Here is a 23,080-nt window from a genome sequence, read left to right on the forward strand (position 1 = left end):
TCTGCTTAGAAGTCAATAATAGTGCTGTGTAACTAGACTGCCTACTTCAGAATCACTTTGCACGCTTACTTTAAAAGCTCAGATTCTTGCCAGTGTACCACTCCCAAACTCTGTCAGAATTGTTAGAAGTCTTACCTGTTAATATGTGGTTGCTGAAACTCTTCAGGTGATTCTTCTGCATACTGACATTTAAAGATCACCGAAAATAATCCCATTTATAGTAATAACAAAACAAATTCTCCATTCTATAAAACTAACTTGAGTTTTGCAGAGTAGTTAAGAAAGAAATAGCAAAAAACTTTTAGTAGATACGTATTTTTATATGTCAAAAAACTTTTAGTAGATACGTATTTTTATATGTCATGTAAATATGTTAAGATCTCTCTGTTCCTTCAAGGAAAGAGTAAGTTTAGATATCAGTACTCACCAGGATAAATTGAGATTTATTTGAACTGTAGCCAAATCCCAAGATAATAAAATTTTCCCTCCAAAATTACAGGTATTATTATAAGTATTGTAAGGTAGAAGTGGTAGGAGCAGTTGGAGGACTAGCTCTGTGTATTATTTCTTAAGTCAGTATATTGGAAGCATTCTGACAGGACCTTCATTTTAATAGACCAGCTTTTCATAAATGATGTGGTTAAGGCAGTACAAACGTATTAGCTCTTCACAGTCTTTACTGAACTTGGCATAGAACATTTAAGGCACATGTTCAGCAATAGTAAGTTGTAATGTTTTTACAAACCTGTTTGTGTCTGTTTTACTTGTTACCGTAATTACAGAATTAAATATTTTGAAACCAGTAAAATATGAGCATAAATATTTCTTTAAAAAGAGAAAGAAAGGGGCGCCTGGGTGGCTCAGTGGGTTAAGCCGCTGCCTTCGGCTCGGGTCATGATCTCAGGGTCCTGGGATCGAGTCCCGCATCGGGCTCTCTGCTCAGCAGGGAGCCTGCTTCCTCCTCTCTCTCTGCCTGCCTCTCTGCCTACTTGTGTTCTCTGTCAAATAAATAAATAAAATCTTTAAAAAAAAAAAAATAGAAAGAAAGACTTGTTTAGAGAAAGAGAGTGTGTTGGGGGAGGGGCAGAAGGAGAGGCACAAGCAGACTCGCTGAGCAGGGAGCCGGACTGGGGACTCAGTCTCCCAACTCTGAGATCATGACCTGCGCTGAAATCAGGAGTCGGACACTCAACGGACTGAGTCACCCAGGTGCCTTTCTGAATTTCTTTTTATTAGTAAAACGAAAGCTCTAACTTCACAGAAATTTTTATGGGCATTAAACAAAAGAAACCACGTCAGTGTACCTGGCACAGGACTTAGTTACCAATAGGTACTTGGTCCTTCACACTGTTATGGCTGTAGATAATTGATAAGCTCAGTAGAAAACTACATCCATATTTCTCACCAAAGTAAATGCAAGTCCAAAGAAAGTTAAAACAGATAAAATAAGTCTTGAGAGATAGCAATAGTCCCCTAAATGTTGAAATAATAAAAGAATCAGAAAGCCTGCTCTGACCATATAAAAAATAAGCTTTCGTGGTAAGGTTCAAAAGAGGATGTAAGCTAGTAAAAGTATTTGTTGCTAATGTTATAAGCTGTACTTTTTAGATGGCTTACAAATACTAGATCTTCAACAAATGAATTGACTAAGAGTATGGATAATTCGCACAGGAGTATTTAGTAAAGTTGCAGAGAGACAAATGCACCTTCTATAGCAAGAATACCACTTTGCACATTAGTAACTTTTGTCTGATTTGGTCAAGTTTGGGGTCAAGTTGGTATTGGCCTTTGTCACTGCTCGTATGGTAAATTGCCACAATACTTTGGAGAGTCCGTGGTAAATTTTCAGATTCGTTTAAAATTGAAGAGTTCTTCCTCTTGGGGTCTTGAAGCTCATAAAGGAGTTTGCTTATAGGCGTATTTGAGGAAATTACTGTGGTAGCTTTTGTGAAAAAGACTGTGACAGTTGGATTGCTTGCATTTGTACAGAGGCCTAGTCAATCTAACATGAGTGCTTTCTAAAGCTTCTCTTTAAATCTACCACAGTTGATTTGCACTGTTTTTATGTTGTATAAATGACACCATTTTGTTGTTGCCTTTTTTGTTGTTGTTGTTGTTGTTCTGTACTTTGTGCCTTTACCTCACTGATTCTTCAAGTCTCAAGACTTTGGATTGAGTGGTGCCAAAACCAAGCCTAGGTATTGCTGATACTGGTACTGAAGGCCCAGAATTACTCAACTGCAAAGGCTTTGCTGACCACCTCCATACAGGTCACAGTGATGAAGCTGTAGGGCTTATTCCACAAAAATTCTAAAACTTAAACTGACCTTAAATAATTGCTCTTGGATAATATGCAAAACTCCTTTCTTGGAAAAACAAAACAAACAAAAAAACCCTTTCTTGAAATGTCCTATAGCGATTGCCTTCAAGCTCTTAAATTTTCTCAAGGCTCTCTTTTCTCAGGCAAACTATGATTTCTAGTCACTGAGTCTTTCTCCCCATTTCCATCTTGCTATTTGGTTCTCAGCCTGGGCAGCTCCTCTCACTTCTCACTACTGCCACTGAACTGCCTTTTAAAGGGGAGTTCTACCTCCAGCTGCTCATAATGCCCTCTTAGAGCCCTTCCCTTCAGCAGAAGGTGGTAAAACATGGCTTTCCCTTAATAATTTGAAACAAAACATTTTTTTTTTTTTAAATGTTTAAACAGTTAAGGGAGTGTCCTGCCAGTGTTAAAGATTGACAGAGGAGACCCTTCGTGTCTATCAGGGGGTTTTTGTTTTATTTTTTTTTTTTTTAAGAGGATAAACTGGCTTGTTGCCTTGTGGAGTGGAATAGTCATTTTTACTGACTGTCCAAACAATGCCTTTGGCTCTCATCTTTGGTAAAGCCATTACCTGTGTGCCTTAAAGGCTACTCTTCTCCTGGCAGCAGCAGCAGCAGCAGCAGCAGCAGTAGCTGAGAACACCCTAATCTGTCTTTTCCTTTCTTTTCCTCACTTCTAACTATAGGGAAAGCGTCCACAGCGCACAAAGGCAGAGTTGCAACCTAGGTGGATGTCTCACCACCTGTCCGTCAAATCTATCAAGAGAGAGGTGAGTGTGTGTGAGTGTAGAGAGGAATTTTCATTGTTCAAAAGGATGCTCCATTTTATTTCAGGTATTCCTTTTATTCCTACTTTTTAATTTAACTCTGCCTCTATTTTAAAATCCCAAACCTTTATGGAGCATTCTTATATGTAAGATGCATTTTTAGAAAGGGAAAGGATTAAAAAGTATGACATGAAGTTTTGCTCTTTTGGATCTTACAGTTAATCTCCTGGGAATATAAGCATATCCATGTTAAATCTAGTATAAATGAGAAAGATAAATACTATAATAGATGTATAGGTAGTAAGCCTTCATGAGTGCAAAGATATTAGTGGTTTGCAAAGAAAGGGGAGTTGGTGCAAGCAGAGCTATATTTCTCCCGAATCTTGCAGGATGGCTAAGATTTTGGTGGTGGAAGAGTAATATACAAGAAATATAAACAAAGCACAGAGGCAGGTTAATATATCATGTGGTCAAAGAATAGTGTATATTTGGATTTGTGTCTGGTATATAAGATATGTTGTAATATATAGTGGAATAAGATGCTGAAATAATCCAATTTTGGAGTTCCCTGACTATCAAGCTTATTTTCAATAAACTGGCAGTAGGGGGTGAGTTTATGTCATTTGATCTTTGTTTTAGGAAGGTACCTCTCTGGTTATACGATGATAAATGATTTTTAAGGAAAAACTGGAAAGTAAGAAGTCAGTTAGTGAACAGTATACTTGCAGCAGGAAAGAGCAGTAGAGTCCCTGCTGTTGGAAATGTGGGTCTAAAATGGAAGAGGATGGGGCAGGGATGTGGCAGGAGCGGTCATTAGAGAATGGTTGGTGTGAGGGTCAGGTTGCAGGAGGATGAGTAGTGAATAAAAGTTCTCATGGATTATCCTGTTGTGGTTTTGAGAAATATGACAATGAAAGAAAGCAAATCATGAAAAAGTAAAGAGGAAGCAGGATCGAGGAGAGCTTGTGGCAGTTCCTTTTTTTATAGTTGGAGATGTAACATAGACATGAGCAGTGTCCATGAATGAGAAAGGGAATGCATGTAGCTGAGTCTGGTAAGATGATGTGCCTAAGAGGCAGGGCCTTGCTAAGGAGTGGAGTTGCTCCCATATCTCCAAGGTTAAAGACACAAACTTTTGATGGGACAGGAAAATACTAGGTGTTAATGTGGGATGTTCCTGTGTCCTCTTAAGGTAAATAGGGCATCAGGTGGGAGTGGAGATCTAATGAAGACACGATATTTGGGTCAACAACTAATGTATTATAAAATGGGTTTTCCAGCATTTTCATTTTATATTTTCATTTTGGGTGTTTTCATTTTGTAACTAGTTTAGAGTAGTTAAATGACTTTAGCAACACACTTGGAGGAAGGGGCAGAATTGATACTTATATTTACTGAGATTGAAAAATTGGCAAGATTGTAATGGAATGAGGCCTATGTAACTGGATTGCAGGTGGTGCCATATTGGATGCTGGAAGTCAGATAGGAGAGGGAACTGAAGGAAGGAGCCAGGAAGAAGCGAGAGGTGGTGACAGTGGAAGTGCCTCAGTAGCGATCTCTCCAGATCCCTCATCCCATTCTGTGAAGATTCTAGAATGCACCTCATGCTCAGGGCCCTCAGACCTTGAAGACCTCCATTTCCTGACTCGTCCTTTGCCAGAGGTTTTATTTGTTGCTGCTTATCTCCCTCTCAAGTCCAGACTCCGTGCTGGCCAGTTCTCATATTCTCTATACTTGTCAACCTTTTAATCCTTTTAGCCTCATGTTTCATTGACTATTACATAGTTTAGTGATTTTAGGAAGTATAGTGCCTTCTTAGTGCCTCGGAGTGATGTTTTCATGACTCTAAAATTGAAGTGACAGTATGGCCCTTTATTACAAGGATCTTATTGTTCAGTGTATTCTACCTTGAGCCTGAAGAAAAGAAAAAATTAGTTTATAGGTTTTTATTTACTTAACTACATTTGCATTTATCCTTTATTTCTCTTTTTAAGCCAATAGGTGTGTTCTTACCGGTAGATAAATTTGCCTAACACTTAATTACCTTTGGATTGACCATTCTGTAATGACTCGCTTCAGTCTCCCCAGTCTCTTGTTTCCTGTAACAGTTATTGGTAATTGGTATCCAGCCATAGTTCTCAAATGGTTTTCTAGTTCCTTTTGTTTGGTTGTGTCCTCTCCACTTTTCTTCAGTACCTTGACAGTTAATACCGCCTTTAAAGTTCCCTTTCCTATTTTCTGTTCATTCCCCTGGACTGACTCGTTAATGCCCTAGTGTACATTTCAGCTGCATAGTAATCTGAATACAGACCAAAAGGTTCTTCGTGGCTATAAGCAGAGCTTAGCTGCAGTCACCAGAATTTCTTCTTTCATTATTCTTAGCAGCGTTTCTCTTTTTTTTTTTTTTTCTGTTTTTAGTTTTAGATAGAACTAACCATGGTATTGCAGAGATCCTGAGTATCTGCTCCAATACCCAGTTATCCCAGAGAAAATTTAGATGCAGCACAAGCTTTGTGCATTTGTTTAAGCAGCAGAAAATCTTCAGGCCATTAAAGCCTTATAGGCAGGGTGCCTGACCTATATTGGTCACCCAGGTGTCCAACCTTTTTGCCTCAAAAAGTCTTTTAATTGTGACTCCTGGGGAAAATACGAGGGAAGGGAGGTAGTCTTTTTGAACCTCAGGATTAGGGCTGCATTGGCTATTTTTGTCAGGAGACTCTGGACATTACTGTTGCTAGGGAGCTCTTTGTGGTTGTATAGTCTCAAGTGTGCTACTAACATTGGCAGGGGTGCCAGGGTGTCTGGTAACCTGCCCTGGGTGAGGAGGGAGCATGGAAGAGGAGTCCTAGGCACCGCTTCAACCAGATTATATTTATAATACTTTAGAGGATTTCTGAAGTAGTGTTTCTAATTAGCTTCTGATTAAAATCCCTCCTTGATTCTAGCAGGTCTCTTTCTTAATCTATAAAAGATTTAGATGTCACCCGTTTTACAACAAGAAAAAAAAAAACTGCAGTGCCAAACAGTGTAAGAATTTTTTTTTATCTGTTCAGTTTTTTGTTTTGTTTTTGTTCATTTGGTTGTACTTGTTCTTTAAACTATTAAAGTTTAACACACCACCAAAAGTGTCTCAGGCAGTGAATCCTGTCTTTTATGATATGTTCTTTGACAATGGCTTTACCTAAGGTGTTGTACTGCTGGAAATGAAAATAGTAACTTGAAAAACTCTCTTGATGCACTACGTGGACTTTTTTTTTTTTTTTCCCCAGATGTATCTGATGCAATTTAGAGAATTCACATCAGATAAAATCAGCTGAAATTATACCACATGATGAAAGAGAACCACACACCAATTTACATTCCCACCAACAGTGCATGAAAATTTCCTTTTGTCCACATCCTTGCCAACACTTGTTATTTCTTGTCTTTTTAATGATACCCAATCTAACTGGTGTGAAGCAATATCATCTCACTGGTTTTGGTTTACATTTCTCTGATGATTAGAAATGTGGAACACCGTTTCATGTACCTGTTGACCATCTGTGTGTCTTTGGAAAAATGTCTATTCTGGTCCTCTGCCTATTTTTTTTTTTTTTTAAACCAGACTGGTTTTTTGCTATTGATTAGTTTTTTTTAAGATGCTGTAAATTTAAGTTAGTCAATTACTGTATCTTAATGTTAATATTAATGTATTGGGGGGAGAAAAAAGCAACTAAGTAGATATTATATGACTCCATTTATGTGAAGTATCCAGAGCAAGTAAGTCCACACAGAGAGGAGATTGGTGGCTGCCAGGAGCTAGAGGAGTGGGGAGTAAGGACTGGCTGGTTATGGGTTCAGCAGTTTCTTTTGGGATGCTAAAATTGTTTTGCAACCTAGGTGGTGATTACACAACACTGTGAATGTACTAAATGCCACTGAGTTATACACTTCAAAGTTGTTAATTTTATTTGAATCTCACGTGAAGTTTTAACAAAAAACTATATGAATAAGTTTTACATATTTTTTAATGATATAGGGCCTCTGATTTTACAGCAATTTTTATATCTATAGTTATCTTAAACTTTAAGATTCCTGCTTCATTGTTACTAAAATAAACTATTCGTAATCAATTTTTAGTACTTCATCCTAAAAATCAACAGGTTCTAACCTTTGGGTACTTTAACATTTCTTTTTTTATTTTATTTTATTTTATTTTTTCAGTGTTCCAAGATTCGTTGTTTATGTACCACACCCAGTGCTCCATGCAGTTTGTGCCCTCCTTAATACCCACCAACAGGCTCAAACATCATATTTTAATTTTAGACTTTTAACAGGGAACATACAGCAGAGGTGTAAAAAGTTAATAAAAACTACATCATTTTAGGGGCACCTGGGTGGCTCACTGGATTAAGTCCTCTGCATTCTGCTCAGGTAGTGATCTCAGAGTCCTGCGATGAGCTCCACATAGGCCTCTCGGCTCAGCAGGGAGCCTGCTTCCTCCCTCTCTCTCTGCCCGCCCCTCTGCCTACTTGTGATCTCTGTCTGTCAAATAAATAAATAAAATCTTTAAAAAGAAAAAAAACTAGATCATTATAGAATATGCCATATTGGCTCATTTCTCCAGTTTAACTTGGGAAGAAACTGTTCTAAGTTCCAAAGAATTTATGTGCTCTTATAGAAAACTTGGGGGACTATATTAGAATACAGTGGAAGACAAAGTAATCTCCCAACTTACAAATCATTACTCCTACATTTTTACCTATTTGCTTCAGGCCCTCTCTCTATGCATTTATTACAAAACTGGCATCTTACTGAATATTTTTTTTTCAAGATTTTATTTATTTATTTGACAGAGATCACAAACAGGCAGAGAGGAAGGCAGAGAGAGAGGAAGGGAAGCAGGCTCCCCACCAAGCAGAGAGCCCGACGTGGGACTCGATCCCAGGATCCCGGGACCATGACCTGAGCTGAAAACAAAGGCTTTAACCCACTGAGCCACCCAGGCGCCCTTGAATATTATTTTTTCATCTGTGTTTTTCATTTAACATTGTGAGCATTTTCATATTTCATTAAAATTCCTCATAACTGCAACTTCTGTTGGGGCCCCTGGGTGGATCATTTGGTTGAGCATCCAGGTCTTGGTTTTGGCTCAGGTCACCATCTCTTTGTGGTCAGGCTCCATGCTCAGCGGGGGTCTGAGATTCTGTCACCCTCTCCATCTGTGCCTCCTACTTGCATGCACACTCACGCTCTCCCCCCCCACCCCGTATTTCTAAAATAAGTAAATCTTTTTTTTAAAAATGACTCCTATTGGTTTTATAATGATAACTATATAATTTTACCTTTTATTAAACATTTAGTGTATTTGTAAATTTTCACCATTTTAAATCATGTTGACTCGAACCTATTTAGAGAATCTTTGCCTTTCTATTCCATTTTTATAATAAAATCATAAAAGTGTAATTACTCTGTTTAGGGTTATATATATATTATACACACACTCTCTCTCTTGCTCTCGCTCTCACTCTGTCTCTCTCTCTCTCTCTGTCCTCCAGGGGACCTGTGCTGCAACCAATTGATAGCATTCATTTTACCACATCTTTACAAATGTATTGCTTCATATCTTTCTCTAGTTTGTAAGTGAAAAGGGTATTTTACTTTTGTTTTTGATCATAAACAGTGGGTTTTGGTTTTGTTTTAATATTTTTATAAACATATAATGTTTTATTAGCCCCAGGGGTACAAGTCTGAATCGCCAGGGTTACACACTTCACAGCACTCACCATAGCAAATACCTTCCCCAATGTCCATACCCCACCCCCCTCTCCCTAGCTGCCCCCCCACCCCCCCACAACCTTCAGTTTGTTTTATGAGATTAAGAGTCTGTTATGGTTTGTCTCCCTCCCGATCCTATCTGTTTCATTAAGAGTGGTTTTTATCTTCTGTGAATTTTGTATTCACATTCAGTCTTTTGTGGGTGGCTATTGTTAACTGATTTGTGTTGGTTTTGGTTTTTGTTGTTTTGTTTTTTGGTTTTGTTTGTTTGTTTTGAGAGAGTGAGCATGTATAAATGGGCGGGTGGGAACAGAAGGTAAGGGAGCATCATACGCAGGCTTCACGCCCAGCAGGGAAGCCAACACAGGAGCACAACCCTGATCAACCTGAGATCAAGACCTAAGCTGATACTTAACTGACTGAGCCACACAGGGCCCCTATTGTTAATTGATTTGTAAGGTATCTTTACATATTAAGAATAATAAATCGTCCAGGCGCCTGAGTGGCTCAGTTGGTTAAGCCTCTGCCTTTGGCTCTGGTCATGGTCTCAGGGTCCTAGGATGGAGCCCTGCATCAGGCTAGCCTGCTTCCCCCTCTGCCTCTGACTGCCTCTCTACCTACTTGTGATCTCTCTCTTTGTGTCAAATAAATAAATAAAATCTTCAAAAAAGAAAAAGAATAATAAATTGTCATATTTGTTGCAATAATAATTATATAGATATTCTTAAGATTTATTTATCTTTTTTTTTCCTTTCCCCCCTTCCATTGACTTCAAACATGAAACACCTCCCATGTTTATTTACAGATGACTCTGGTGACTTAATACTTCCATTTATAAGTTATTAGCTTGAATTTCTTTAGTCTTTATTAAAATGTTGACTCTATTTAATATCCCCTTGTACTAGTTGAAAGAAGACTATTTCACATGTTCTTACCTGCTGTCCTTTGGAGGGAGGGGCAAAATATACATACATTATCTTACTGTGTATGTGTAAATGACTTATGGCCTGTACACCTGTTTTTTTCTCTCTTTTTTGATTGCATCTGACATATATGTAGAAAGCACTCCGATTTTATTCAGATGAAGTAATACCTTTGACCAGGCCTACCTTTCCTCTGTCTCCTCCCAGTACCCTGCTGGGAGTCACTGTACAACTGAAAGGGGCAAAGGCAATTTGTTTTGGTTTATTGCATAGTTCCATCATAACTTGTGAGCTAAGTAAAGATGTTGCCAAGAAGTTGGAATAATGAAGGATTTGTGGGTTGGGGGGTACTTGTGTACTTGAGTAGTATTTAGGAGGCAAATCTAGAGATAATTCTTTAGAAGAATTTTCCTTAATGTCAGTAGCCTCCCCATTTCAGAAACAGTATCTAGCATATCTAAACTGCCTGCCCTGCTTATAGATAAAGATTTTCGGGAACTTTCTTTAGTTTCACAGCGTTACATGTGTGATAATGGTTTTTTGTCTTTTGGTTTATTTGGGTATTTGGGGTTTGTGTTTTTTGTTTGTTTTTCATTTTCATCTCATTTCTAACTCATTTCAGGTTTTTACCTTGTAGTAACAAACTTTTAAACTCAGGCTCATAGAATTTGAAAGGTCAGGTGGCTTTCACATCAGCACAAAAGTCAAGGGAAGAAATGAAAATAAGTAATTTCAGCCCTAGCTTCACAATTCTGGTTTACAGAATGGCTCAGAACCAGTTATATTGGAAAGTATGCAGAGTAAAATAATAGGTTATGATAGTAATGGTCCTATTGTCCTTTATCTTTGGTTAGATTTCTTAGGCAATCACTTCCCCAGTGACCAACTGAAATCTTTATGTTAATGTCATTTGTGTGGAAAAATAAGGGAAAGTGCTAGCCAGTCTTGAGTAATTTTTACAAATTTCTATGCAGTTGCCTTTTTCTTTTCTGTATCTTAAGGCAAAACGGTGGCCCCTCCCACCAAACACCCAGTTTTATTCATTGTTTTATTTCTAAAGTATAAATGTTAAGGTTTCAAAGTCTTGCACATTGAAATTGTGACCCTGTGTTCTTGTATCATTTTTAAAGTTTATTGAGATGAGAGTACTTTTTAAGATGTCACTTTTATTAAATATTAAATCTATAATAGTGGTGTCTCAACTTCCTCAGTTTCTCTTCTCTGGTCCAACATATTCATAGGATTACCTCCCAAAGACCACAAATTATGTAAATCATAAGGACCAAAACTTTTTAGCTTATTTCAAATTGCCATTGTTTTAATGTTAGTTATGTATTCCCATACGTTTATTCTGTAGATGATAAAATCGACTTGAGGTTATGATATAAATTCCCTACCTATCCAATACTATTTGTTGAATAGATTGAATTCAGTAAAAATTGGCTCTTACAGCAAAAAACTGATCTTACATTATTGTGTATTGACTCTATACACTTAATTGGCTTTTTATAGGAGACCCCTGTGCTTACCAGAATAGAAAAACAGAAGCGCAAAGAGGAGGAAGAAGAACGTCAAATTCTTCTCGCAGTGCAGAAGAAGGAGCAGGAGCAGATGTTAAAGGAAGAGAGAAAACGAGAGCTGGAGGAAAAGGTCAAGGCTGTAGAAGGTATGTGGGCTCTCTGAGCAGTGGTATGAGAATAGCCCTCCTCTGGCCAAAGCCAAATCAAACTAGGTTCTCTCCGACATCTAAGCTGCTATTGGCAATTTCTATTTAAATAACTTGTTAATTGCACTCTTTCTTGTGTATTCTGCTGGATCCAATCTCATTGTATATGCAGTCCTTCTACAGCACTTTTATTTGTTATTCTTGGTGTTACTGTCAGTCTTAATACTTATTGCCCTCATCTCTGTACATACTGCATGTGAAATGGAAAAAAAATATTGAGGTATTAATGACATGTTTCATAGAAATAATTTTAACCACAATTGAAATGTGCTAAAGAAAAATCTTTTTTTTTTTTTTTTTTTTAATTTTATTTATTTATTTGACAGAGATCACAAGTAGGCAGAGAGGCAGGGAGAGAAAGAAGAGGAAGCAGGCTCCCTGCTGAGCAGAGAGCCTGATGCAGGGCTCCATCCCAGGACCCTGGGATCATGGCCTGAGCCGAAGCCAGAGGCTTTAACCCACTGAGCCGCCCAGGCACCCCTAAAGAAAAATCTTTAAAAAAATTTTTAAGTATGGCACTATACATATCAAGAGTACTTCCATTAATTTTATTAGAGCAAATCATTTTTCTCAGACTTGGGTCTAGGTTTTGGTCTTGGTATAATGAGATTTTTCTTTTCTTTGCAGTTAATACAAAGGATAATAACTGTCCCTAGATGTGTCAGATAGCAGTTGTGTTTATAAGCTAAACCTGATAAATCATATGGTAACAGATCATCTGCTTAGTTGAATACTGACTAGTATTTATTTAAGCAAATTTACTGAAGTTTTAAATTTTTGAATAAAACCACATAACCTAGATTTGACTTTTTAATGCAGTGTCTCAGTGCAAAATTTAAATAAATTTTGGCTGTAAAACTTAAAGGATTCAGCCTTATTAAGTGCTTTTTTGCCTCCCATTCCTAAGTGATGCCTTCTGTTTCTTCATAGGGTAACCCATTCCTACTGTGATCACTTCTTCATTATAAAACCCTTAGTGCATTTAATCTACAAATTTAGCCTGTGTGACAATATGTAGTATATCCTACTTGTAAAGTGTTTCATGGCTTTCATTTCCAGTGCTAGATTTAAATTCTCAGGACAGTAACAATGGCTTTAATTTTTGTAGTTTTTAAGGGGATTCTGTATTCTCAGTCTGGTTTTTATTTGCTGCACTGTTCTCATTTGACTTTTATACAGACAGATTCAAAACTTATTTTTATGGTTTAGTTTCTCTACCTGAAGATTAATAATGCCTGTGTTATAGATTGTTCTTTAAGTCAACAAATATTTTTTTAAGCACCCATTCCATGCCGGGCTTTGCTCTAGGAATATAAATATTAAACAAAAGAAACCAATCCTTTCGTGGGGCTTAAATTCTAGTGGTGGGAAGACAGAAGAAACAAATACTGTAGAATCATAGCTGGTGGTGAAAGATGTAAAGAAAAATAGGTTTAGAGATCAAGAGTGATGTGATGTGGGTGGCATTTAGATAAGCTTGTCAAGAAAGCCCTTTCTGAATATGTGACATTTCATAATGAAGTGGATGAAGGTGCCATATGAACATCTGATGGGGGAATGGAGAGGAAATAGCAGGTGCACAGGACCTGAGGAAGGAATATGCAGGGGGAGGCCAGTATGGACCAAAGTAAACAAAGTAAGGGGAAAATGGGCAGGAAATGAGTTCATAGAGGTAGCCAGGGGTCAGATCACTTAGGACTATGCAGACCTTGTTAGAAGGGTTAAAATAAAAACAGGTAGTCTCTAGCACACAGCAAGCTCACGAATGAGTTCTCATGGGGAAAACATAGAGTTTTTACAGACTGTAAAATAGTTACAGCAATAAATTTTTCCTGAATTCTTGGAAGCTAAGTAAAAAAGGCAGAAGCAGTAATGGATTTTTTTCCCCCTAGGATTTGTATTTATTGGGTGGGAGGAGCAAAGGGAGAGGAAGATAGAAATTTGAGCATACTCTGCGCTGAGAGTGTATTAAGTACAAAAGGCACAAGCTACAAAGGGATGGAGATTGATATGTTTGAGTACATGAATTGTTTAAAACTTACATATAACATAAACACCGTAATCAAAGTGGAAAGACAAGTCAATGTGGAAGATAATTTTAACACATAACCAACAAAGACATATTCTCCAGATTCTTAAAGCACTTCTCTAAATCCATTAGAAATGGAACAATCCAAAGGAAAAGGGCAAAGTATATAAGCATGAAATTCACACAAGAGGATGCTAAATGGTCAGTAAACATGGAAATATGTTTAGTATCACTCCAGTCAGGAAAATGCAAATGAAAGCATCAAAATTCTTCATCAGTATTTCCCAGTTTGGCAGAATTGCTAGTTTTATCATACCAAGCGAGTGTAACTCACACCACTAGTGAAAGAATAGCTGTACCCCTTTGGAAAGCACTGTGGCAGTTCCACTGCTGGGTGTGCATCCCAGAGAACTCACACATGTGCACTAGAACGCATGTCAAAAGAATTGTACTATAATACAAAAAATAATGCAAAAAATTGCAACCAACTAGACAGAACTACTGTACTAAAGTTAATAAAGCAAAAAATGTTAAAATCTGCCGGTTTGTTAGGTTCATGGATATTCATTAATTTAGTTACACTTTTTTTTAATCCTGAAATCATTTTTTTAAAAAACAATATTGTAAGTCATTGATAGCATTTGACTAATTAAAGTAGATATAGATTTAAGTTTATAAGTGAATAATGTAAAAACCAAAACACAAGTCAAACAGAACTAGACAGAGAATAGTTAGCAGGGTCATGTCATGCTCCTAGCAGGGGACATATGTGGAGCCTGTCCCTCAGGGAAGAAAATAGAAGAGGTGTCCTGGCTTCTCCCTTCCATTTTTATGTCTTTCTGTCTGACAGTGCTCTTTATCTCCCTGCCTCTTTTCTTTACTCCTGACCTTCCGGTTCCCTGCTGGCACTGAGTGTCCCATCAGGCTAGTAGAATGCCAAGTGTGTTTCTCATGGCTATGGCTGTGAGCCAGAAAAAAATCATCCCTGTCTTCCAGCTCCTTGCCAATTCCAGCTGGCATCTTTCCCTTGTTCCCAGCCAAATTTATGACTACCCCTTGCTTGGTAAGGGCCAGCTGCCAGTGGTAGGGGTGGATTAAAGAGCAAAGACAATTGGTGTGCAAGGATGCCTTTGTAAATACCAAATTTGCGAGCTTAGATATGCATATAAAATCCCGTGTATGTTAGGATTGAGAGTCTGGTCCTTAAAAAAGTAGATGTTATTTTTGTGAGAGAAAGATTGGAAAGGCCTCAGGTATTCAGAGAAGGATATCTTCATTCAGTCTTACTTTTTTCCCCCTTTTTCTTCTAATTCTATTTTTCTTCAGACTTGCTCTTTCCTCCCTCTCCATCCCAGACCACCCTCATCCCTTCCAGCCCTTGAGCTAAAGGAAATGCATAAAGGAAATGGGCTCCACAAGTTTATATATATATGTGTGTGTGTGTGTGTGTGTGTATATATATATATATATATATATATATATATATATATATTTTTTTTTTTTTTTAAGATTTAATTTATTTAACAGAGAGAGGCAGGGGGAATGAGAGAGGGAGACACAGGCTTCCCGCTGAGCAGGGAGCATGATGTGGGGCTCGATCCCAGGACCCTGGAATCATGACCTGAACTGCAGGCAGACTCTTAATGACTGAGCCACCCAGGCTCCCCACAAATTTATATTTTTTCATAATGTATTCCATCTATAGAATCATCCTTAATACCAAGAGATGGCAAAAGAAGCAAAAATAATCTTATGATACAGGTGATCTTTATTTCTTTCTTCTCTAAAATGGTTAACAAACATGTTATCATCTAAAGAGTGCTTAACCTCACTTATACCGTAATGCCCTTTGTTCATTGTAGATCGAGCAAAGAGGAGAAAGCTCAGGGAAGAAAGGGCATGGCTGCTGGCCCAAGGGAAGGAGCTCCCCCCCGAACTTTCCCATCTGGACCCTAGTTCCCCCATGAGAGAAGAAAAAAAGACTAAAGACCTGTGAGTATTTAATGATACTAACAGTAGTAACCAGGAACATTGGTGAAGCACTGTGGCATTGTGCTAAGCACTTCTCTCATTTAATTTTTAAAACAGTCCTGTGTGGCAGGTAATATTCAGTGTTCATGAGCTTCTTGCTCTTCTCTATGCCTTTATTATTATTCTCTATGCCTATATTATTATTTTTTAAAATATAGATGTATTATTATTCTTTAGATTACAAAAATATTCATTAGGGTAAATTAAAATCCTGGAAATAATGTGCTCCTAAATAAACAACATCATAGAATCATAAATTAAGTTGTGGATCATCTAAGGCAGCTCCATCATTTTACAGATGATGAAAATGCTTCTCCCCTTAGGCTTGCTAACCTTCATCTTCATAATTATTTTCTAGAGATTATCAGTGTTACAGACTTACGTTAAAGACAGTTTATTGAAACTGTTCCAAACCTTGGTATAATCAGCTCTGTGTCTGTGATTGAATTAAGAGAACTAAGGAGAAGGTGGTCAAAGTTATTATTTCTTATTTTGTGATTCACAGCTTTGAGTTGGATGATGATTTCACTGCCATGTATAAAGGTCAGTTCCCATTCTCAGCCTTTATTATCTCTGATAGAAGTACTCCTTTGTGAGTGCGTTAATTAAGTTCTCTTCTTTGTCTTTCAGTTCTAGATGTGGTAAAGGCTCACAAGGATTCCTGGCCCTTTTTAGAACCTGTGGATGAATCATATGCCCCAAACTATTACCAGATTATTAAGGTAGAGGCTACCTATGCAGTTATACTTACCATGGTGTTTGTTTCTTTCTTGAATTTTGTTGCTGGTTTTGTTTAAAGTTCACCTGTTTATTCCTTGAGAATCAGGGTTGCTGGGTAGTATATGCTGGGCTCCTGAGCATCTCATAGTGGTATGATTTCCTTGCCTCATAAGGACTAGGAGGTGTTTTTTTCTCCAACATGTTGTAATTTAGTGTGTCTTATTTTAGGTCCCCATGGATATTTCAAGCATGGAGAAGAAACTGAACGGAGGTTTATACTGTACCAAGGAGGAATTTGTAAATGACATGAAGACTATGTTCAGGAATTGTCGAAAATATAATGGGGAAAGTAGTGGTAAGTAGGGAAGGAGTTTGCTATGGATACACTTACTATCTATATCAACCAAGAACAGAATACCTTCTTTTTTAGAAATACACAAAAACAGAAGTGCATCTCTTTTAGAAAGGATTTAGACCTTTCACTGAGACTGTAAACAAAATGTACATTTAAAGCCATGGGATTGGCCACTCTGACTACTTACACAACATGTGCCAAAACCACGTCTATCCTATGTGACAAAAGAATGTATCTAGTGGCTAACTGGGCTTAGGTTATTTTTCATTATTGTAGAGACCAGGCTGGATTTAGATCGTACTGCACTTCCTTAAACAGAGACTGCTAACTACTGACCAGATTGACCCTAGATTCTTAAATCATCTTGAGAAGTCCACAGAGTAGATCTCCAATTACAAAGAATGTATGGCTCCAAGTGTAGAAACGTGTACTCATTTATACAGTAGCTCAAATGCTTTAGCTTAAAAACTAAGCAGCTTTGGGACACATGGGTGTCTCTGTCAGTTAAGGACCTGACTTTTTTTTTTTTTTTTTTAAGATTTTTTTATTTATTTGACAGACAGAGAGCACAAGTAGGCAGAGAGGCAGACAGAGAGAGAGGGGGAAAGCAGGCTCCCTGCCGAGCAGAGAGCCCGATGCGGGGCTCGATCCCAGGACCCTGGGACCATGACCTGAGCCGAAGGCAGAGGCTTTAACCCACTGAGCCACCCAGGCGCCCCAAGGACCTGACTTTTGATTCTGGGTCAGGGTTAGGGTTATCATCTAAGGGGTCACGAGGTTTCCTGGGTGGCTCAGTGGATTAAGCCTCTGCCTTTGGCTCAGGTCATGATCTCAAGGTCCTGGGATCAAGTCCTGCATCGGGCTCTCTGCTCAGCAGGGAGCCTGCTTCCCTCTTACTCTCTCTGCCTGCCTCTCTGCCTATTTGTGATATCTCTCTGTCAAATAAGCAAATAAAATCTTTAAAAAAAAAAAAAATGATACCAGCCGTACAGTCTAGAGCCTATTAGGGCAAAAACAGTATCTTCTTGTGTCCTTAGCTGCACAACCTAATATCACTTGAGTTGAATTAAGCTCCAGAGTTTACCCAAAAGGCATCTTTTATTGTTTGTTGGTAAGAGAATTGTCTTTTATGTCCCATAAAAGCTCTATCTGGAAGTCAATCCTTGTATCTTCCCATAGAATATACCAAGATGTCTGATAATTTAGAGAGATGTTTCCATCGGGCAATGATGAAGCATTTTCCTGGTGAAGATGGAGACACAGATGAAGAATTTTGGATCAGAGAGGATGAAAAGCGAGAGAAAAGGCGGAGCCGGGCTGGACGAAGCGGTGGAAGCCATGTTTGGACCCGCTCCAGGGACTCTGAAGGGCCCAGCAAGAAACAGCAGCCTGTGGAGAATGGAGGAAAGTCCTTGCCGCCTGCCCGCAGAACTTCCTCTTCTGGGGATAATCAAAGTATCAGTTCCACACAACTCCCTCGGGAGGTGGGCACCTCAAATGGCCGAGGCTTTTCTCGTCCCCTACATTATGGTGGGATGCCTAACCAGGCACCCCTTTTAAACCAGATGGTAAGGAATAGCTTAAAATTCAACAGTAGTTTCCCCTAGTTCGTGAATTCAAACAGAAGTGAAGCCTTGTTAATTAGTTTCTTTTCCAAAGTAATTTTTCCATATATGGATGATTTTGTTTCTCCTCACCTGTCCTTTCTTTATTCATTCTTCCTCTTATTTTAAATCTTCTTTTAGTCAGTCTGATGTACTCTCAAGGTAGGTAGAAGTGGGAATTTTAAAAACTCTTTTCTTGTACAAAGCACAGAACTACACATAGTACATAAAATATACAGCATATCTATGCAATTAAAATTTCATGTGGAAGGGCAATTGGCGAAAAATTGGCTTACAAGGCTCTTGGGGAAGAGGAACTAAGGAAAAAGAGATTGGCGCCTGGGTGGCTCAGTGGGTTAAGCCGCTGCCTTCGGCTCAGGTCATGATCTCAGGGTCCTGGGATCGAGTCCCGCATCGGGCTCTCTGCTCAGCAGGGAGTCTGCTTCCTCCTCTCTCTCTCTGCCTGCCTCTCTGCCTACTTGTAATCTCTCTCTGTCAAATAAAAAAAAAAAAGAAAGAAAAAAAAAGAAACACCAGGTTTTTTTCTGTCCTGCAGTGAGAGATAGCTTTGGACCCCAGAACTAGCCCCAATCTGGGTGAGCTTATATGCTCGCATTCTGCAGGAACGGCCTTGTTTTCTACCTAATATCTTCTCTGCTTCCTCTTTTTTTCCCTTTCCTCCTGCCTTTACTCAACGCTCTCCAGAGGCCAGCAGTACCAGGAACATTTGGCCCTCTTCGAGGATCAGATCCTGCCAATTTATATGTCTCCTCTAGGGTCCCAGAACCACACCCTGGAGAACCTATGCAGCAGCATCAGCCTTTTGCCGTGCAGGTAAGCAGCCTACTCAGAATACACAAATGCACAGGGCTTCACAGATACACTTCAAAAGTACAGTCTCTTACCAGGTTAAATTTAATTCATTATCTTCCATTATTTAGAGTCTGTTATTGTACATTAAGCACTTTATTCTGTGGATCTACTAATCTCTGCTTCCTTCTGTTTTCTTGTTGCCAGCCTCCTGTTGGAATTAACAACCACCGAGGACCCAGGCTAGGCACTCCAGAGGAGAAGCAAGTGTGTGGGGGGCTGACACACCTCAGTAATGTGGGATCACATTCTGGATCCTTGCAGCTTAGACAGATGGGTGGCACTAGTCAGGATGGAAATATTTATCCCCCGACTCAATTCCAGTCAGGATTTATTCCTCCCAGGCATGGTGGGGCTCCAGCCCGACCCCCAGACTTTCCTGAAAGCTCAGAAATTCCTCCCAGTCACATGTACCGATCATACAAGTACCTGAATCGAGTACACACCGCTGTCTGGAATGGAAACCATGGTGCTACAAACACAGGACCCTTGGGCACAGATGAGAAGCCCCCCATGGGGCCAGGACCCTCTCACCAGCCTCGAGCTCTTGGTCATATGATGGATTCCCGAGTGATGAGACCTGCTCTTACCCCAAACCAGTGGACTGAACAATCAAGTTTTCTACCTCATGGAGTTGCTTCTTCAGGGTATATGCGACCACCCTGTAAATCTGGTGGACATCGGTTACAGCCACCTCCAGCCCCAACACCAAGTTCTCTTTTTGGAGCACCTTCCCATGCTCTGCGGGGGGTGCAAGGAGGGGACTCCATGATGGACAGCCCAGAGATGATTGCCATGCAGCAGCTCTCTTCCCGAGTTTGCCCACCAGGTGTGCCTTACCACCCCCAACAGCCTACACCCCCCCATTTATCTGGCCCTTTTTCACAGGTAGCTCACTCGACATCAGTAAGTGTGTCAGCCCCCAAGCCTACCTTGGGGAACCCTGGCAGGACACAGGATAGCAGTGAAACACAAGAGCCTGAGAATGACCGAGGTAATTTACACCATCATTTTTGTCTGATGTCTAACATTTAAACCATTAATTCATGAGAAATCTTTTTTACCAAGACTGTCAAACTTCTTTCTAGCTTCTTGAACTACTGATTCAGGGTTGAGTGAATCATAGTATTGGTCCAGAGATCTGAAAGGATTTCTGGTAGTGATGTAGTCCTTACTGTACTGTGCAGTCTTCTTGAGACTTGTAGATAGAGTAAATCAGTTCTCAGAACGCGCTTTGAGTTTGCAGCATTTTTTTTTTTTAACAGAGATTGCAAGTAGGCAGAGAGGCAGACAGAAGGGGGGGAGGCAGGCTCCCCGTTGAGCAGACCCCAATGTGGGGCTTGATCCAAAGACCCTGAGAACATGACCCGAGCCGAAGGCAGAGGCTTAACCCACTGAGCCACCCAGGCACCCCTTGCTGCTGTTATATTACACTTGTTTACACAGATGGAAAATCCGAGACACAAAGCTATTTGCCTTCAACTCGCTAGTAAGTGATGGAGCTGAGATTTGTATCCATACCCACTTGATCCACCATCCATGCTCTCAACCACTACATCATCAAAGTGCCATTAAAAATGACCCTCTTGGGATGGGGGGTCAGGAGAGGGTGGTGGTGGGGTTATGGATATTGGGGAGGGTATGTGCTATGGTGAGTGCTGTGAAATGTGTAAACCTGGCGATTCACAGACCTGTACCCCTGGGGATAAAAATACATTATATGTTTATTTAAAAAATTAAAAAATAACCTTCTTAAAAATTATCATTATAGGATAAGTTTTCAGTACTTAAAGTCTAATTATTCCCATTCTTCTATTCCTGGAACACATGTTTATAGCTACTAAGAAGCAAAGCTTGAAAGGAGTTCTTAGAAATATCTTAGGCTCAGGTCATGATCCCCAGGTCCTGGGATTGAGCCCCATGTTGTACTCCCTGCTCATTGGGAGTCTGCTTCTCCCTTTGCTCCTCCCCGCTGCTTGTGGCTCTCGCTCGCTCTCTCTCACTCTCTTGTTGTCTCTCAAATAAGCAAATAAAATCTTTAAAAAGGGTGAGAGATTAACCTGAATATTGAGAAGATGAATACTGGGGCGCCTGGGTGGCTCAGTGGGTTAAGCCGCTGCCTTTGGCTCAGGTCATGATCTCAGGGTCCTGGGATCGAGTCCCGCATCGGGCTCTCTGCTCGGTGGGGAGCCTGCTTCCCTCTCTCTCTCTCTCTCTCTCTGCCTGCCTCTCCATCTACTTGTGATTTCTCGCTGTCAAATAAATAAATAAATAAATCTTTAAAAAAAAAATAGAAGAAGAAGATGAATACTATTTGTAATTAGTGCTTGTTTGTAGGATAGATGTCCACCATGTATATTATTTTTTTCAATATATGAATGGAGAGGGGCATGTGGGTGGCTCAGTCACTTAAGCATCTGACTCGTGATTTAGGGTCAGGTCATGATCTCAGGGTTATGGGGTCAAGCCCTGCATCAGGCTCTGTGCCCAGCATGGACTCTGCTTTAGAATCTCTCCATCTGCCCCTCCCCCGTTTGCACTCATACTCTCTCTCAGTAAATAAAATCATTTTTAAAAAGGAAGACTGATCAGATATGAATAGTCCATCTAAAATTGATGGTAGGCCTAGAACTCAGAATTAGTTTTTATTTTTATTTGTTTAGCTACGTACTAATACTTTTTTTTAAAACTATAATTCCACTATAGTTAACATACAGAGTTACTGTGATTCAGCACTTTAATACATTACTCAGTACTCCTTGTGATAAGTGTGCTCTTAATCTCCATCACCTATTTCACCCATCTTTCCACTGCCTCCCCTCTGTTAACCATCAGTTTGTTCTCTGTAGTTAAGAGTTTGGTTTTTGGTTTGTCTTTTTCTTTGTTCATTTGTTTTGTTTTTTAAATTTCACACATGAATGAAATCATATGGTATTTGTCTTTCTTTGATTTATTTCACTTAGCACTACACCCTTCATCCACATTGATGCAAATAGCAATATTCATTATTTTTGTGGCTGAGTAATAGTCCATTGTGTATACATACCACCTCTTTATCCATCCATCTTTCAGTAGACACAGGCTTCCGTATCTTGACTATTGTAGATAGTGCTACAGTAAACATAGGGATGCGTTTCATGTTCTTTGGATAAATACCCAGTAGTGGAATTAGTGCTAATTCTGTTTTTATTTTTTTGAGTTACATCCATACTATTTTCCAGAGTGGCTGCACCAGTTTGCATTCCCACCAACAGTGTCCGAGGGTTCATTTTTCTCTACATCCTCACCAACATTTTTATTTTCTTATGGTTTTTTTTATTTTAGCCATTCTGGTGGGTGTGAAGTGATATCTCATTGTGGTTTCGATTTGCATTTCCTTTATGATAAGTGATGTTGAGCATCTTTTCATGTGTCCTTTGGCTATCTAAATGTCTTATTTGAAGAAATGCATGTTCATGTCTTCTGGCCATTTTTAATTGGATTATTTGGGTTTTGGTTGTTGAGTTCTACCAGTTCTTTATATTTTGGATACTAACCCTTTATCAGATACATCATTTGCAAATGTCTTAACCTATTTCCTTTTAGTTTTATCGATTATTTTCTTTGCTCTGCAGAATCTTTCTATTTTCAGGTAGTCCCAGTACTTAATTTTTGCTTTTGTTTCCATTGCCTCTGGAGACCTGTCTATCCTCTTTTGCAAGTGGTTGTTCAGTTCCCTGAGCACCATTTGTTGAAGAGACTGTCTTTTTCACATTGCATATCCTTGCCTCCTTTGTGAAGGATTAATTGACCGTATAATTGTGGGTTCATTTCTGGGCTATTTTGTTCCCCTGATCTATGTGTCTTTTTTTGTGCCACTATGATTCCGTTTTGGTTATGACCACTTTGTACTGTAGCTTGGTATCTGGGACTGGGACAGCTCCACCTTTGTTTTTCTTTGTCCTGACTGCTTTGCCTATTTGGGGTCTTTTGTGGT

At 39.2% G+C, this 23,080-nt stretch overlaps 1 protein-coding gene across 4 annotated transcripts in view; it reads left to right on the forward strand.

Moving 5' to 3' along the window:
• The window catches only part of LOC116594189 (cat eye syndrome critical region protein 2), a 176,882-nt gene that overhangs the window by 143,322 nt on the left and 10,480 nt on the right, over window positions 1–23,080 (forward strand). For 2 of the 4 annotated variants that reach the window (XM_032349247.1, XM_032349250.1), the window contains 9 exons: window positions 3,009–3,092; window positions 11,282–11,435; window positions 15,387–15,516; window positions 16,061–16,098; window positions 16,186–16,277; window positions 16,504–16,630; window positions 17,810–18,198; window positions 18,940–19,068; window positions 19,252–20,098. In XM_032349247.1, coding sequence (XP_032205138.1) covers window positions 3,009–3,092; window positions 11,282–11,435; window positions 15,387–15,516; window positions 16,061–16,098; window positions 16,186–16,277; window positions 16,504–16,630; window positions 17,810–18,198; window positions 18,940–19,068; window positions 19,252–20,098 — 1,990 coding nt within the window. The remainder of the gene's footprint in view (window positions 1–3,008; window positions 3,093–11,281; window positions 11,436–15,386; window positions 15,517–16,060; window positions 16,099–16,185; window positions 16,278–16,503; window positions 16,631–17,809; window positions 18,199–18,939; window positions 19,069–19,251; window positions 20,099–23,080) is intronic. The other 2 variants (XM_032349249.1, XM_032349248.1) reach the window with 2 other exon arrangements.

Source organism: Mustela erminea, chromosome 6 (assembly GCF_009829155.1).
Source record: "Mustela erminea isolate mMusErm1 chromosome 6, mMusErm1.Pri, whole genome shotgun sequence".
Lineage (NCBI taxonomy): Eukaryota > Metazoa > Chordata > Mammalia > Carnivora > Mustelidae > Mustela > Mustela erminea.